The sequence below is a fragment of the Bombus terrestris genome, chromosome 1 (genome assembly GCF_910591885.1).
Source record: "Bombus terrestris chromosome 1, iyBomTerr1.2, whole genome shotgun sequence".
In the NCBI taxonomy this organism is placed as follows: Eukaryota; Metazoa; Arthropoda; class Insecta; order Hymenoptera; family Apidae; genus Bombus; species Bombus terrestris.
In genome coordinates this window covers 16,197,480-16,214,336 of record NC_063269.1, presented here as the reverse complement: position 1 = coordinate 16,214,336, position 16,857 = coordinate 16,197,480, and the positions used below count along the sequence as shown (strand labels likewise).

The window sequence follows — 16,857 nt, the reverse complement described above, 5'->3', positions numbered from 1 at the left end:
ACAAATTTTAGGATTATGACTCTTTTAAATTTAAATATATACTTGAATTGATCTCTATGTGCCATGTGCCATTGATAAGTTTAGTTCCGGTCGCTAATACGCCATAGTATTTAACATGTTAAAGATGTATTAAAGAAAATGTGTCAAAAAAATGTATTAAAAAAAGTTGGAAATGCTTCGATGTCTATTCATATTGATATAAAAAAGTCATTGACAAAATACGAAGTAATAAGAGATAACATAAAAGAACGTTTCCATTCCTAACTCAAACATTTTGAAATAATTGAGAAAAAAAGATTTCACTGTACAGATACACGCTTCGCTTACACTTTATTAATTCATTTGCAATACATTAATTAAGTCTGTTTAAATAGCATCGAGGCTACCTACTGTATGCCTTCGTTTATACTATAGACAATCATCTAGCTTAAACACACACTCTGGCTTCCAATAATCTCTTTTTCTCGCTCTCTCACTCTCACTCATTCCTTTTCTTTCGTTCTCTCTTCGTGTTCTCCTTTCTCATTTGCGCAGTTTTTAATTTCTCTTTAATCTGTTCCATTATCGATATCATTTATCGTTATTGTTATTACCATTGTCATTATCATTATACCATATAATATATCATAAGATCGACATTAAAAACTAAAATTCGTATAAAAAGCGTCGTTATTCATACTAACAATGTAACTGTACTATTTAAATAATAATTGAATCTTAAAAAATTATTTGTTCTTGTTGTTATTGGTGGTGTATCTGAATGTATGAGATGTCTAATGCATCGACTATAATACGAGGGTGCAAGGCGTGCATAAAGTGATGTACACACATGTTTCACGCATACGTTTACGTCGACTTGTATTCTAAGAACGTTTGGTAAGATCGCGAAATGCCCCGACAATGCGCTCACGTATCAAAATATATAACATTGTACATTTTATATTATTTATCATTGTGAAAACCAACGATCGTCCTAAAGAAGAAAAATACCGAGACGTACATATATTAATTGATTTGGAGAAATAAAAGATTAGTTGAAAAATGATATAGTCATTTGATATAATCGTAATAGTTGCAAATAAAATTAACAAGTGATAATAAAAAGACGCGCGTTTTTACTCGTTACGATCTTACTATTACCGATCGTTCTTAGACCATATCAGGACGACAATACATCCATTTTGCGTATTCAGCCGCACCCTGCATATTTCGTTAATCGTCATTCACGTTGTAGTCGTTTTCACGCGGTATTTTATAATCTAGCTAATACTTTTACATACTACGAATGTTTAGCACATATCACTACGGCCGAACCACTTCTCTCTCTCTCTCTCGCTCGCTCGCTCTCTTTCTTTCTCTATTCTCTTTATAACCTTTGTTATTACATAATTATCCGCTATTACGAGCAATAATGTACATCAATTACATAAAAAACAAGATATCATTAATGTTCTTGTGTTAATCGTTTTATCGTCGTGCGATGGTCACATTTGCGAAGGTACCGCGGCTTATCTAATAAATCCAAGACTTACTACCGACACCATCATTCATACGTAGCATGTTCTTACATCGCCCTGTCGCACGATATTCGTTTCGAAACGTGTTTGGGTTGTTTCATCGTCCCGGGTACACTGCGTGTGAGATATTACATTATTGTAATCCTACCGAGAAATCGATTATCGCTTAAAAAACTCGCGTTATTATTACGAACAATCAAACTCGAGGTCCTGTCGGAACTCGACGCGGATAAAATTCAACGACGCTTACATTTCACAGTGTAACGCTACGCACCATGTAGGATAAAACTGCTTTAATTTGTTAAAAAAAAAAAAAAAGAACGTGAACATGATAGTCCATTGCCTTGCTTTAAAATTTATAACTTTTGTCTTTCTTTGTTAAAAGCGACTGCCATTCAACGCATACAGTTGTACTGTGTTCACTCTAAGGTAAATTGAATTTTTAATTCATATTGCTTTCATATATGATATTTGAATCCGAATGATATCAGTTGAGTTACTGTAGCACTAGTTTTAGTCATGCTAAATCAGATTTATTAAAACATACTTAATCAACAGAAACCATTCACTTTCAGACTTTAACAGACTACATTTTCGAACGTTCATATATTTTATTTTATCCTATGTCTTATAGGTTTAATTCTCCCTTGCAAATTACTTATCAAGTTTCGTTTGACATAGGTAAAGAGATTTACATTTCTTTTTATAAAAATTCACGTCGAGTTATTGAGATACTCTATTTATGTGCAATCATTCAATCAAATAAGCCTCATTTCCGTTCACCCATGATTCAAACATAAATAAATAAAGTAAAAAGCGAATTAATAAAAAGAAAGGGACAAAGAATCCGTGGAATGGCATTAACTCCGTCCTTAATTGGAAGATTGACTTCGTCATTCTGTTGTATATCTTACTGTACAGCAAATGTTACCCTTATCGTGCTGACGTTTTCGTGGGCAGAAGTGTTACGTGTATGTGTGTTGCATGTTCGTGTGACGTGACTATCTATATAGTATACATATACACTATATTCATATTTATACATTTATATTTATATTTATATATATTTATATATATATTTATATACCTCTTCTTTTCACATTCATTACTTTGCAAAATATTTCTTTTGCCGACACGCCGGCACTAAGCCCGTATAATACAATTGCAAATTACATTCTTGTTCGCTTAGGCAAAAATTTACTCGTTTTATTCAGTAAGTACAGTGACCATCTGCATTTTGTTTCATTTCTACTCGGGGAGCAGGGAGTTTGGAGGCTTCGAACGAGTAGATGCGTTCCCATACATGGGTGTTTTTAGTCGCGCCGATCTTAAGAAGCTCCGAATCACAAAATGTAATCTATATCGTAAAGTCTCTGTCACGGCTTCCGGCCATGACAAGTTTTATAACTTCTCTCATGATCCTACTAACAATCCTTATGTTGTTCGTTAAACGTAACTTGAGTTTCGTTCAGCAGAGGCATCTCGACGAATATATATATATATATAATTCTTGCAACATCGCGGTTTTTTTTTTTCTTTAGTTTGCCGTTGATGCTACAGAGAGGGGAAGTACGAGCCGTTAAAGACGTTCGTCACCATTAGATTAGTTTCGAGTATTAAGGTATGTGTGTACTTAGAACGAGAGAAGCAGCCACGCGAGCGTCGATTACGGGTGAGTAACGAGTACATAAGATGAGGAGAGGCGAATGTGTAACACGTACGTAACGCGACGCATACGAAGATGTACCCGTATTCGTGGACTTCCTATTACTGTTTTTGTTTTCTCTCTATTAGTATTAAAGTTGTTCGGTCAGCCGCTAGAACGAGGCCGACGGAGCACAGAGAAAACAGGACTCGCCGTTAGTCTCTTGGACGATTCCTAATGATACTCTATGTCGAGGGATCTATCCTCTAGTAGTAGAAGTGGGCAAAACTGTTGCAGGTGTTGCGAGAGCGAACCGAGCCTCAGCTATGCGTTTGCGGGTGTGGAGGTGGTGCGCCAGTAATCTCGGTCCAACGCATTTCGAAGAAACTGCGCATCCCGTGTCCAGCCTTCCCCACGGGACTGTCATCCTCGTTGAATACCTCGCAGTTGATGAACATCTGTCTGACATCGGCGCAAAACTCATCGCGAGACTTGTACCTGTATCGAGAAGCACTCTTTGGAACATATTCGGCAATTTTCCAATTTGTTCGGATTGAAGCTGACGATCACGTTAGAGCTTTTTTCTAGAGATCTTAGGTGAACTGTTTACTTTTTTTTTATGTTTAGGGAAAGAGGCATTTCTAAATAGAGAGTACGTTCAATTAACTAGTAGTCGTTGGTACGCGTGTAACTTACACGGAGTCCTGCAATTTCTTCTTGATCGTACTGAGATCCATGGGTGTTTTAATAATTTTCTTGTAGGTAGGAAACTGTTTGGTGTTCACCGGCAAGAGGAACGGCCAGGCCTCGTCCTGTTGCTCCAACTGTTCGAGTAGCACCTTACAAGGAGCCAACTCTCGTTGCTGTTTCTTCGTGAGCGTCCTATTGTTTCCCTCCTTCCGTGGCGAAGCAGTTGGGGTTGCCGGTTCCGATGAACTGACGTCCTCTACGTGTGTGTTCGATGCCGTTGACGGCGTTGGACTGCGACGCAAAACAACAGAAATTATTTGCACGTTTATCTTTCTCGTTTGCAGGAGGTTTTTCCGTCATAAAAGCTTCTGGACGAATGCATTAAGACTCGAGCGTGTTTTTTCTGCTTGAGACGGTTACGTTGTTCTCGATGGAACATTTCGTCTTTCTGACTCTTTGTCTCTCGTTTTTATTTGGTCTCCCTTTTTTCTCTCTCGCCGTTTTTTGCCCTTCTATGGTTTATTATTATTATTATTATTATTATTATTATTATTATTATTATTATTATTATTATTATTGTTATTATTATTATTATTATTATTATTATTATTATTATTATTATTATTATTATTATATTATTATTATTATTATTATACATTTTCGAGTAATCATAGAACCTGAAGGCAGCACTACCGTTACGACGAATTTTCTAAGAAAATACCCATCCCATACTTGATGATCGTAACACGCTGTACAAAGTACAGGGTGTCCCCCGACGAGAAGGGACCTGACGCTATGGTATATTCACAGGGTATCGGTGATTGCTTTTTAGTTAGTAGAAGAACAACATTAACTACGATTAACCTATCGTGGAACACCCTGTATGGAGTAAATACTTCTTTACAACAATAACTTTCGACGAGTATGTACGATACGAGTCGAGGATATAAGTCGGTATAATCGCATGAGAGCAGTGTATACTTTCTATGTTCGTTCGTTTTAAAGCAGTTTTTTTGTTTCATATTCGATCGGAAATTGTTTGTTTATCGTATACGTTCGCTGAACAATGTTATAATTATTGAGTCATGGTTTCGTAGTTGTTTTCCCTACTGTATACTTCGTATGAAACGTTGTTAAATCAGCGAGTTGACAATGTTTGGTTTTTTAACGTAATCACCTAGCTGGTGGATGATCAGAACTTTCACTTTCTCTGGTGCCTGCCCCTTTGGTATGACTCCTTCGACTACTATTTCTCTTCTTTGGTTGTTTACTGTGGCAATTAGAACAATACCATTTACCCCTTGGCATCTGAAAATATCAAGTATACACGTGAATCAAGCAGATAAAGATATTTTATTCAAGGAAAGCCTCAATACATTCTGTGATTTGTAAACAATAGATAAAATAATTTCTTACTTTTGGCATAACAGGATTGTGGCAGTCAGTGTGATAAGCCCGTGGACAGAGTTCACATAGCACTAAATTTTTACCAACCCTCTTTCCACATACCAAACAGTTTCGTTCCCCTGTAGCTTTGTTCATGCATTCGTGACAATACCTAAGATATTTACAATCATTTAATTACAAAACGAGTTTTTACCATTTCTTGTACGTTTAAGATACAATTTCTTACCAGTCACCATCAGGAATGTTTTCCATTTTTGGACGGAAACAATAAGTATGATAGCCGCGGTCACAACCATCACACAGTAATAGTTTGTCTTCGTTATCTCCGCTATGACAGAACTGACAATTCTGTAACAGAAAAAGAAAATTTTCCAATTTAAAATGTTAAAACACATTGTTCGGGGTGAATTAATTTTAATGTTTCAGCGTTTTATTATTCAAGCATTTAAAGCTAAACCCCATGGATGCAATAAATGTTAATAAGCAAAGAATACAATAAATAAGTGGGATAAATCAACATTCAGGAATATTCAATTAACGAAATGAGAGTAAAGCATTTTAATTCCGTTCGCGTCGTGCATATCGTCATTGTTATAATTTATTATGTTATTAAGATTGAGTCGGGATAAAAGAATAATAGATATATTTCGATGCTTAGATTATGCATATAGTACAAAGTCGTTATAACTAAACATCGAAGCTACTCTACAAAAGGAAAAATATGAAGCAATAAAGGAAAAAATGAATAGATGATAAAAGCGGCATATTTTCTTGCATGCTACCGTTACGTTAGACTCTAACCACCATTAAACTTATTAACGTATTATTCATTTTTCAAATTATAGCAATTTAAAGTAACTTAGTTTGTAAGTTTAGAACTGATAAAATATTAAACTATTTCAAATAACAATGATGAAAGCATATCGAACAATTTAATTTTTCTATATTTGATTTTTCGCTAATTTACAACTATGGCTGCCGCATTATTCGCACTTGTAAAAATTACTATTAATTCGTATTAAACTTCCTTACAAAATCGTATGTAAATATGTATATTATTGGAAAATACCACGATAAGAGCATTTCGTTTGACTGAACGTTTACCAATCATCATCGAAAGCGATAATGTTCTCTGTGGTTCACTGTGCAAGGAAGGACGAAAGAGTCACGCAGGAAGTAAAAAGGATTCTTTGGTTAGTAAGTTAGTGCGAATACCCACAGAGGCCTGAGAAGTAGTCAATAGCTGATTGTATTGAGTGGTAGCTTTGAGTGAGACGCAGCGGTTTCGTAGCTTGACGCAGACCGAGTTTCTAGCTGGTGTTAGACTCACAGCCTTCATGATGCTCTTGTCCCAAGCGATGCTGGCCTCCAACATATAAAGCGCCATGGCGAGTTGAGCGGACGTGTGTGCTCGAGCCGTTGCTTCTCGCCAGTTGTTCAGCCCTCTTGGAGTTGTTTCTTCTTGAGGTATCGGGGTTTGATTGCTCTGATCCGAATTATTCGAATTTGCGTTCGCAGCAGCCGCTTGTTCTGCCTTTAAGGCCGCTAGATTTGGATCTCCAGTACTATAATTTAAAATGATATATTTAAATTTGAAATACAGACAGAAGAACATTTAAATTTTAAAATAATATTGAACTAAGATAACTAGGATATGTAAGGCCTAAATACTAGTAGATAGTCTTACCAAACGCCTAACGGTGGTTTTAAGTATCTCCTTTCAATAGCTGCTTCCAGGGATAGTAACCTTTGTCGAGCTTGTTCAACCGCGCTAATTTTCTCCATTTCGTTCAGTTTCTCAATTTCTTCTGCCTCTTCGGTCCCTGCTCGTGGAGGTAACTTCCAGCCTTTGATCTGCATGCTGGCATTTGCGACTTTATCTTCTAGAGCCTCGACTTGTTCCAAAAGCTGCGCATCTACCCGTAATGCGACTTGTTCACTCCAGTCAGCCGGGTTGTCTGGTTTTGGAATCGGTGTGTCAGGTTCGTCTGGTGTCGCTTGAAGTTCGGTAGCAGTCAGGTTACCAGGGTCCACGTTGATCTTGCCCGTAACAGCTAGGAAAGATTCCATGGTCGCCCACGTTGTACGTTTTAGTTCCTTCTCGCGAACACCGCGAGAATGAAGGTGCTCCAATAGTTCTTGAAACGTGTCTACGTCCGTTATTCTCCACCAACCATATCTCAAATCTAAATATGAACAAAGAGAGACGTTAGTTTTAAGAATTTATCTTAAACATAACTTTTAGTTGTGTCGTTTAGCTAGAGTTCTAGCATATGTTACTTACCTTTTGGTACTGGTTTGGCTTCTCCAGGGGGTGGTAAACCATGCACTTTCAAATACTCAAGTTGCGCTGCTTCGTCTTGAGTCAAAATCAAAGGAGCTGGACTGTCACACCTGTCGTAATTTGGACTAGTCGGCGGAGGGAATACTGGTATTCTCAGTTCGGTTGGTTCGGCTATTCCAAATATTTGCTTGGTACTTGGTCCTGGAGTATCGCAAGTCTCGCGAGGTAAAATCGAGAACCAATTGGATTCGTTGCTATTATCTGGAATTATTAGCGTAAAGCACATTAATAAAACGTATTTAATAATACTTTACATCAACAGTAAATGGAGACAATCTTACTAGATATAAAGGTGCCGTTTAATTCTTTTCCATTATGAAGATTGTTAACATGGTTGAACTTATCACCGTTTGGAATTGTTTCGACGATTTTATCTTCCATTATCTTCACCGCTGGTTTCGTGTCTTCATCTGCTTCGTCGTTCTCCTTCTTCGTCTCTTCTTTGATATCAACATCCATTCTAACTATCTCTGTTTCTTGTTTAATCTCTTCAGACGTGACGTTGGTCTTCGCATCGGTCATCGAATTATCCAAATCATTCTTTTTCTCTTCCTTCATGTTCGCCAAATTCTCGCAGTTTTGCATAGGTTCTTTCTTGCAATTAACATCTTCAATTTCAGATTTCGTTTTGTCCACCAAAGGCTTGACGTCGGCCTCTTGCTCGCTCGAATTGAATTTTTTCTCCTTCTTTACGTCGTTAGGAGCTTCGTTCTCGCGATTCTCGACTTTGGTGTCCTCCTGCTTCGTTTCCGATTTTTCCTCCATCGACACGTTTTTGTACTTTTCGTCTAGTTCAGCCTGCAACTCTAGGATTTCTGGTTCAGCGCTTTCCATAGCTTCGACGAAGATGCCACCAGCGCATGCCAGCTCCCAGTATCTTCTCCAGTTTCTGTCTTGCCCAAATATATGTGCTCGTAGCTGTTTCGAGGAGCTGTTCAATTTCTGCAATTGTTCTTCTGACTGTTTCAACAGTTTATCCAATTTTTTACCCAGTTCTTCGCCGGACAGATTTTTGTCCTCCTCCTAAGTTACGCACAAGAGAATTAAACCATCTTTCAAAATAGAGCAATCAACTGTATTTTATTAAATTGTAATTTATTGAACTATATAATTTACCTCCTCGGGTTGAGTTCCTTCGCTCTCATTCTCGGACATGTCTTCAACCTCGTCTTCGTGGTGAATTTCATCAGGAGTGGGTGTCGTCCCCACTGCTGTCGACGTCGTGTTACCTTCTTCGTCAACTTCTTTCTTCTCGATCGTAATAGTATCTCCAGTTTTGTTAACGATTACACCAACCGCTTCCATTCGAACCTTTCGACTATGCAACTGCCTTAATCTACAAAAAAATGGAAAAGAATCGATCATTATCACAAAGATATGCAGTATCTAGACACTTTTTTGCCTTTAACCAAATGTATTTTAATTATAAGATTACCGATAAATCAAATTGCAATGATTTTATTCTTCATAATCACTATTGTGATTATATAGTAGTATCATTATTGTAGTAATATCATTGATCTGATAAAATGTCTTCTAATAGGTAATGTAAATTTATAGTCTAACGATTCCTTGGAAAGTTAATAAGTGTTGCTTCTAACTAATAATTTATCATTAATTTATATACGTTGGAAAAATTCAAAGCAAAGTTAGTATAAAGCGAGCAAATTATTTGAATATTTAAGATAGTATAAATTACATAAAAGTATAGTAACGTCAAGTGGTAGTATACATGAAAGTATTACCATAAAAAAATACTTACTTCCTAATTTTTGTATCCAACACAAATCTCTCTTTCCTCAATTGAGCCACCGTCTCTAAGCTACCCTCGATCTGTCTGATCACAGCCTTGTTCTGCAATAGCTCGTTACAGAGAAACGCGAGCATCTGCGCCTTATGCGTGGGATTCAAGGCCAGGAACGGTTTGTCCCTCAGCCTCTCGGACATTTTCCATGTTTCGTTGTTGTGCAAGTGTTCGTAGAATTGGGCGTTCTTGCCTGAACAGGCGTAGTCACCGCCATTCTGATGATGATCTGCGAATTTCTTGTCGCGTTCTCGTTCCAGACATACACCTGTCAAAGCCTTCACTTCTCCTGTCGCGTTCGCGTATAAGTAGATTCGTAAGACTTCGCTGATGTTAGCGTGCGTTATATCAGCTTGACGTAGACTTTGACCAAGACCGGTTGTGTGTCTTGCTGGTTGAGGGATTCCTGGATCCTCGATCGCGCATACTAACAGATGTGTCATCACGGAAAGGAGTTCTTCCTCAGCTTCCTCGTCGTTTAGTAGCGCAAGTTGAAGGCTTTTTAGGCTTGGGAGCGATTCCATATCTGAGCGAGTGAAGATTATATGATCAATAAATTTTAATAGAATTATGTGCGATTAATACTCACGAATAAAAGATTGCCAATGATTTCGATCAGTAATGCTTCAATGAATCATCTACTTCTAACTTTAGAATTGTCTAAAATCTTTTTCGACGCACAATTCAAAGTGATCATTGATAATAAGGGAAAAATTGATTCATTCTCCTATTCTAATGCTCCAAAAGTAGAATAGAGTGACTTATGTGTATGCAAATTTTGAAAGACGTGCAAGTCATGTTTTTGGTCAATCTAATATCAGAACTAACGAAGATTAAAGTATAAAACTTGTAACCAAAGAAATCAAAGTGAAAGATACATAAAAAGATATGTAGTACCAGAGAAATGTTATCTACATATTTTGTCAAGAAATTATGAATTAGTCGTTTGATCAGCCTGAAAGTTCTAGTATCAAGAACAAATTGTTCAGTATCCTAACGAAGAAGGAACCAAAGTAACGGAAGTTTACTTAAATAAATAATCACTAATCGATAAATCAATAATCTATTTCAGAAAAATTATTCCAAATCAAAGACCACAATAACCAATGAACAATTAAACCTACCGAAGCCTAAAGTCTCGCCGAAATTATGCAGAAATTCGAACACCATCACGATGTCTGCGAACGCCTGACCGGACAGCTTGAGACCAGGTAGTCGTTTCAATTCTGGCAGTGGTCTGTGATCTGAAAACAGAGAAGTACCTTGTATCACAGAAACTCTATAATCGAGGAACAAAAGCTTGGCAGAGACGTACCCGTTAGTTCCATGTCCTCTACAGGCTTTCTGATCTGTTCGATCAGTTCCATCTCAACCTTCCTCTGTTCAGCTCGCTTCTCCTTCGTCGCTATTCTCTCGGCTCTCGCCTCTAACCGTTTCTTCTCTCTTTCCTCCATTTTTCGTCGATTTTCTAACGCTCGAACCAACGCCATGTGCTGTCTCCTTCGTTCTCTCTCCTAAAGTATTCACGGAAAGGAATTTAACGAAGCAAAAATATAAAATAGAACAGAGAGCGTCCCATGCAGAGAAAATTGTTCTTAAAAGATCTCGTTAGAAGCACAACTTTGACACGCACGGACTACGACAAACTCTATGACCGTTTCCAAAGATACTGGTTTCAGAGATAGCTACAAACTCGATAGCGGCAATTCGACTTTTGGTTTTGTTCAAAAATACCGTGCACAAAACTCTTCTTTTACCCAACCACACTGTTCGATATTTCGACTACTATTTTTCGAATGATCACTGCGCTTTGATGTTCACACAGCGTTCTATTTAGTATAATATTTCTTTTCCATTTTTCTACATATTTTATTCGCTATTTTGTTGTTATTATTACGTGAGATGCAAGCATCTGAATTTTATATCGATATGAACGAAGCGAGAAAGAAGCGTCTTAGGATGCAAAATGACTGATATCACTGAGACGGGGTATAAACATCGTTACCGAGGGGGACTGGTTAGTGAACGTGGATCTCTCGAAAAGCATTAGTGTCGTTCGCGTGGCGAAATTATTTTTCAAATGCGATTTCAATCATCGATAACTCGTGGTAGATCTAAGATTCTCGACGAGAAACCGACGAGTCTGGGAGTGCAGATTAATTTCAACTAGTGATGCACAAGTGAACCTGATAACTTTGAACTCGTCAGCCGGTCTACCTTTCCGCTACTCATCGTTTAGCGAGCTATCCATTCAATCTTACCATATTACAACTATATAATTTGCCATAATTAAGCTTGATAAAATGACGATAAAGCGATAGTTCGATTTAAATCCGCAATAAGACTATCTGCAAATTTGACAAATTATTGGCTTATGAAAAAGTATTGTACGTGGATTAGGATTTGATCGATCGATTGTCGGACTAAGGATTTATTCTTTATTTCCTTCTTTCATCGTGTTGACAGTGACGAGTTTAAAGTTGATGAAAATTCGATTTGTTCTGTTTTAAGGAAGTCGTCTTAAACTAGATTGGGTATGAGACATACCAGCTCGACGGTGTAGAGCATCTCGCGCTGCTTGGTGAGCTCCTGCATGTACATCTGCGGCACAAAACATATCCACAGTCCACCAGTGCTCAAACTAACTTTACGCGCTCAAAACTAACAGTACATCTTGGTTTCTTTGACGCGTCTTATAATCACGTTGGGAAATTAAATCTTTAATGAGAAATAAATTTTCAAGTGCCTTTTTAAGAATTCCTTTTTAAAATCATATAAAAAAGAATGTTTGACATCTGTGTTCATCATAGTGACCAATTCGCGATTATTATATTTAGATCAACGTCGATCAAAGACATTTTGAAATATAGATTTTATTTGTGGAAAAAAACGTAGTTTGAATCGTAATTACGTTACGTTCAAGTAGATCGTCTAATTCCATACCGTAGCTACGTCAAGACCAAATTCACGCCTGTGTCACAAACGAACGGGAACGAAAACTCAAGGCAACCATAGAGATGCGGCAGTGTGCCGCGAAATCTACGTTCAAGAAACCACAGAGACGAAATTACAGTGCTGTATCACAAAACTAAAAAAGCAAACACATATGTAACAGAACTGTGTGACGTAGCGTGTGTCTGTGGAAATGACGAAGTAACCGATAACTTTGCATCTCCTCACCGTCGTGTAGCTTTGCTTTCGTATGAAAATCAAAGTCAAATGAAATAATTTTTTAATAAATAAATGAAGGATTTAGAGAAAAAAAATATACAATGAAAAAAAAAACCAAAAGAGATGTAAAAATTTCAATGAGAAACGAAATCTACAAAAGTAACAATTAATGAATGCTTAATTGAAATAAAGAAAGATACAAAAAAGAAAATAAAAATATGATAAAAGTGAAAAATGAACAGATAATATAATTCAATATTTAATTGCTTAGCAGATTAGTAAATGGAGAGACGAATGGACGTAAGCTGATTGTATAGGTCAAAAATATATAAAAAACAGAAACTAATATCTCTACGAAAGAAATAAAAATACACACACAAACACACACGCACACACACCATCTATTCTACAGCAATGAGACGATACACGAGAATGATCTTTGAAAATGATAGAAAATTTGCTCGCACTCACCTGTTCTTTCAGCATAACCGCCTGCTGCCGCTTCAGTTCTCGTTCCTGGGAAATCACAAGAGAATTCTCGTAGTCATTTTTCTCTCGTTCGTTAATTATCGTTCTTCTAAAAAGCAACTAACGAAGCTGCCGAGACGCAAGTATTTTCGCATGGGACAAAATAAGGAAATAATAGGAGAGAAGAAAAAGAAAGATGAAATGAAAGAAACTGGAGGGAAAAAACGGAGGAGACACAAAACGTGTGATCGTTCAACGCATGGCTAAATTGTTAACGACAAACTACATTCCGCTTTGAGAACAACTCTCCGTGCCGATGAAACGCCAATTTCATTCCACGAATTAATTAATAATAACAAGCTTTTTGAAGGCTACATTTTTTGAAATACGCGAAAATAGAGGATAATTTTATAAAATTCGTAATCGAGTCTATAGCGGAAAGTAAGAGTCGAGTAACAAGTTTGAATTTAATTTATCGTTAAATAAAGCGTAGCTCGAATAAAGTTAGGCAATGTCAGGGTCGGGTTTTTTTTTTCATTTTAATAAATCGCAGAGACGGCGTGAAATACGAAGCGGGACGTTACAGTTTAGAGAAATCAGGCTAACGTGTAACAACGATTTTAGGATTACCTGTTGCTTCCGTTGTTGCTCTTCCAGTCGTATCTTCTCCACCTCTTCCTGCCGTTTTTTCCGAGCCTGCGCACATGCCATATACACACGTCACTCGCATCCATCATTATTTTTTGGAGGGTCAAACTTATACAATCATTTCTGCTTAATTTGATTTTTTATTCTTTTCGACCTTCGCGGGGGAGTTTTATCGTTTTAAATTCACAGATCGTCTATTTTTCCTTTGTCTTTTTTTCTTTTTTTCCTTTTTTCTTTTCACCAACAATCACGCGATATTATCTATACTAATATCTATGCTAATATCTATACTAATCGAAGGATCTTATTGGATGTTTATTTTATTAAAAAAAAAAAAAAGAACAACAAAAAGAAGAATTATATAGGAAGTTCTGTCACATAGATCTTATTTTTCTCTTGAAATATTTTCATCATATCTTGTTTTTCGATCGTTTCTTCTCTCAGATACCGTGTGCACCGCGTGTACCTCTATGAAATTTTCTTCTCTGCAAAGTCTAAAATTTCTATGTTGAAAATCTGCAGAAGCCCCGAGGTTCTAATTGAAAATTGTTCTTTCGCGAGGTCTACTGATCTTTTTCGTGGAAAATCCGATCTCTTCGTGCTATTCGTAACTCAAACGCTACAGTGTACAAGCGAACTCGACTACGTTAGCAGAGTCTGTGACAGGGAGATAAGCGTCTAATCTAGCGTGTCTAAATTCTAATTTCTCCAATCGAGGCTTGATATCGTCATTTTAGTTGGTTTCAGTATCCGCTGATAAAAAATTGTTCTCGAGACATAAACCTTCTGGATTTGATCAAAATCCATAATCAAAATTCGGTGAATCCGTTTTTATTGATAAACGAATAGACGTAAAAGTCGATAAAATATGCCAATGAGCGGAGAATAGTAATCCAAATATAGGTAGTTACAAAGAAAATGTAAGACTTGGCTCGAAATAAATGCCAAAATTAATTCTTTACATGTTATATCGAGTTTTGTATTCGTTACATTTTTCGACCAATGTAAGATAATATTTAAATTCATGGTGAGAGATGGATCGAAAGGTTTTGGATTTTTTCTTTTTTTTTCTTTTTTTTTTTTGTAACGACACTTGAAAATTTTAACTGCGGATTTATATACATTTATCTACAAATGCAAAAATACACGCAGTGCAAAGATATACAAAATATCTAAAGTATAATATAAAAGTACTTAATAGGTGAAAGAAACTTTTGCAGCTTGTTGATTAATAACGTGGTCGATATGGCAATGATCTGTTAAAAATACACGTATATTACGACACACGAAAAGCATACGTATAAAAGTACGTGAACCCATAAAATATTGAAGTAATAAAAGGAAAACACATCGAACATCTTTTATAAACATAAGAAGAAGTTTTCCTGCTTTTCGTCGAGATGATGGATTTTAAGTCTTATACCGATTCCACGTTCTTTGTTCCTTTGAGTGAATATGTACTACAAATACACTGAATCTTAAATTCTTTTTGTAACATCCTACATAATTGGTCAACAAGTCGATCAAACCGAGATACAAATTGGAAACAACTACGAGGACAAAAGTAATTGCACACATAAAAACGGTGTGTGTTCGAGTCACGGGACTCTTGACGGAATCTTCCAAGAAACAAAGAAAGAAAGAAAAGAAATATACTGGTGAAAAATCGTACGCATGCTAGTTCGTAGAAAATCTCGTGATAGAAAGAAGAAAACTGAAACGTGATCATGATAATATACAGTTATAACGTGGTGAGAGTGACAGAAAAGAGAAATCGTATAAACAAAGAAGAATGGAAATGGCGAACAGAGAGAAAGAACTGCAGCCAAGCAGAGAAGTCGAAACAAACCGACGTGTTCCGTGTTCGCGAGGAAACCGCGTGACTGCACGGATCACGAAACGGAACATGGAAGAGAAGTGAGGTTGAGGTTTTATCGAACGAAACCAAAAGCTTCTCACCAGCTACCAGAGAGAAAAATATATAGACAACATATGAAATATTTAATTGATATAAATATATATATATATAAAAAGTGTGTATATATAATATATATAATAGTAATATGTATATATAAATATGTATATATTGTAAACCACCACCATAATTTGTACAAGAAAAAAGACGAAAGACAAAATAACGTAGAAAGTCGAAAAGTGTTAAAAAAGAGAGTATAACAGTAAATTTTTAGAAGCGATCAAAAGAAGAAGAAGAAGAAGAAGAAGAAGAGGAAGAACGTGAAGAAGAAAATTGTGAGAAGAAAGAGAAACAGGAAGAGAGCGCATGCAGGAGCCAAGCATATATACTCGCCTTATGTATTATGCACATATTATAGTGATATTATATCGGAGTCGTATTAATCGCTGAAGCTGCTGTATTGATAAAAATAGTAGAGTATTTGTTAATTAGAACGTGTTGTGGAACAGTAGCCTGTTTAAATTACAAAGAGTTCTTAATAGCTGTGAGCGTGGTCGGTATTCAATATATAATAATTCATAATCATAATGGTAATTAGAATAATGGCAACGGTAATAATAAAGAGCGATAATTATAAAGAGAGCGTAGGTACGATTAATCGAGTAGATAATATTATATGTTGCACGCGACAGCGTTTTCTCGACTTTAAATAAAGAGAGGGGCGAAAAAATAAAACTAGACATGAAAAAAAAAAAATGAGAAAATTGAGAGAGAACGAAATAAAAAAGAACGAAATAAAAATAAAAAAGGAAAATTGTTGAGCGAGAGGAAAAGAAAGCGCTTGATTTGCACGGGCAGCGGTACTCGATAATCGAGTAGAACACGTAAAAATTTGAAAAAAATATGGCATGCTGGATAATCATGTAGCTAGCTGTTATTCTTGTATATATAGTGACAGGAGAAGCTAGGCACAGGATAGCATTGCGACAGTCGGTATTACAATATTTTTTTTTTTTTTTAATTTATCGTCATAGTTTCGCAGATATTGTACATTCACGTGTAATTTAAGAAAAAAAAGAAGGTTTCTTGTGTCTTCTACGCATACTGTGTTAATCTTCGTCACAATATCGACGTCGAATCTCGAAACTTTCTTTCTGATGTATCAAGTAAATCGCTGGAAAAGTTCGACGATTCGTTTCTCATGGCAGTCGAGCCGAATTGAGCACCGTTTTTAAAATGTACGTCCAA

At 36.5% G+C, this 16,857-nt stretch overlaps 1 protein-coding gene across 22 annotated transcripts in view; it reads right to left on the bottom strand.

Annotated features, from left to right (window-relative positions):
• Nucleotides 1-297: 297 nt before the first annotated feature.
• LOC100644320 (bromodomain adjacent to zinc finger domain protein 2B) overlaps nt 298-16,857 on the bottom strand; it is a 214,106-nt gene continuing 197,546 nt past the window's right edge. For 16 of the 22 annotated variants that reach the window (XM_048404971.1, XM_048405046.1, XM_048405040.1 and 13 more), the window contains 16 exons: nt 13,677-13,742; nt 13,050-13,094; nt 11,955-12,008; nt 10,723-10,921; nt 10,532-10,651; nt 9,366-9,933; nt 8,720-8,939; nt 7,885-8,626; nt 7,544-7,804; nt 6,947-7,445; nt 6,479-6,824; nt 5,486-5,607; nt 5,269-5,410; nt 5,030-5,160; nt 3,859-4,143; nt 298-3,660 (listed from right to left, as the gene is read on the bottom strand). In XM_048404971.1, coding sequence (XP_048260928.1) covers nt 3,483-3,660; nt 3,859-4,143; nt 5,030-5,160; nt 5,269-5,410; nt 5,486-5,607; nt 6,479-6,824; nt 6,947-7,445; nt 7,544-7,804; nt 7,885-8,626; nt 8,720-8,939; nt 9,366-9,933; nt 10,532-10,651; nt 10,723-10,921; nt 11,955-12,008; nt 13,050-13,094; nt 13,677-13,742 — 3,978 coding nt within the window. In that variant the 3' untranslated portion in view covers nt 298-3,482. The remainder of the gene's footprint in view (nt 3,661-3,858; nt 4,144-5,029; nt 5,161-5,268; nt 5,411-5,485; nt 5,608-6,478; nt 6,825-6,946; nt 7,446-7,543; nt 7,805-7,884; nt 8,627-8,719; nt 8,940-9,365; nt 9,934-10,531; nt 10,652-10,722; nt 10,922-11,954; nt 12,009-13,049; nt 13,095-13,676; nt 13,743-16,857) is intronic. The other 6 variants (XM_048405053.1, XM_048405096.1, XM_048405047.1 and 3 more) reach the window with 4 other exon arrangements.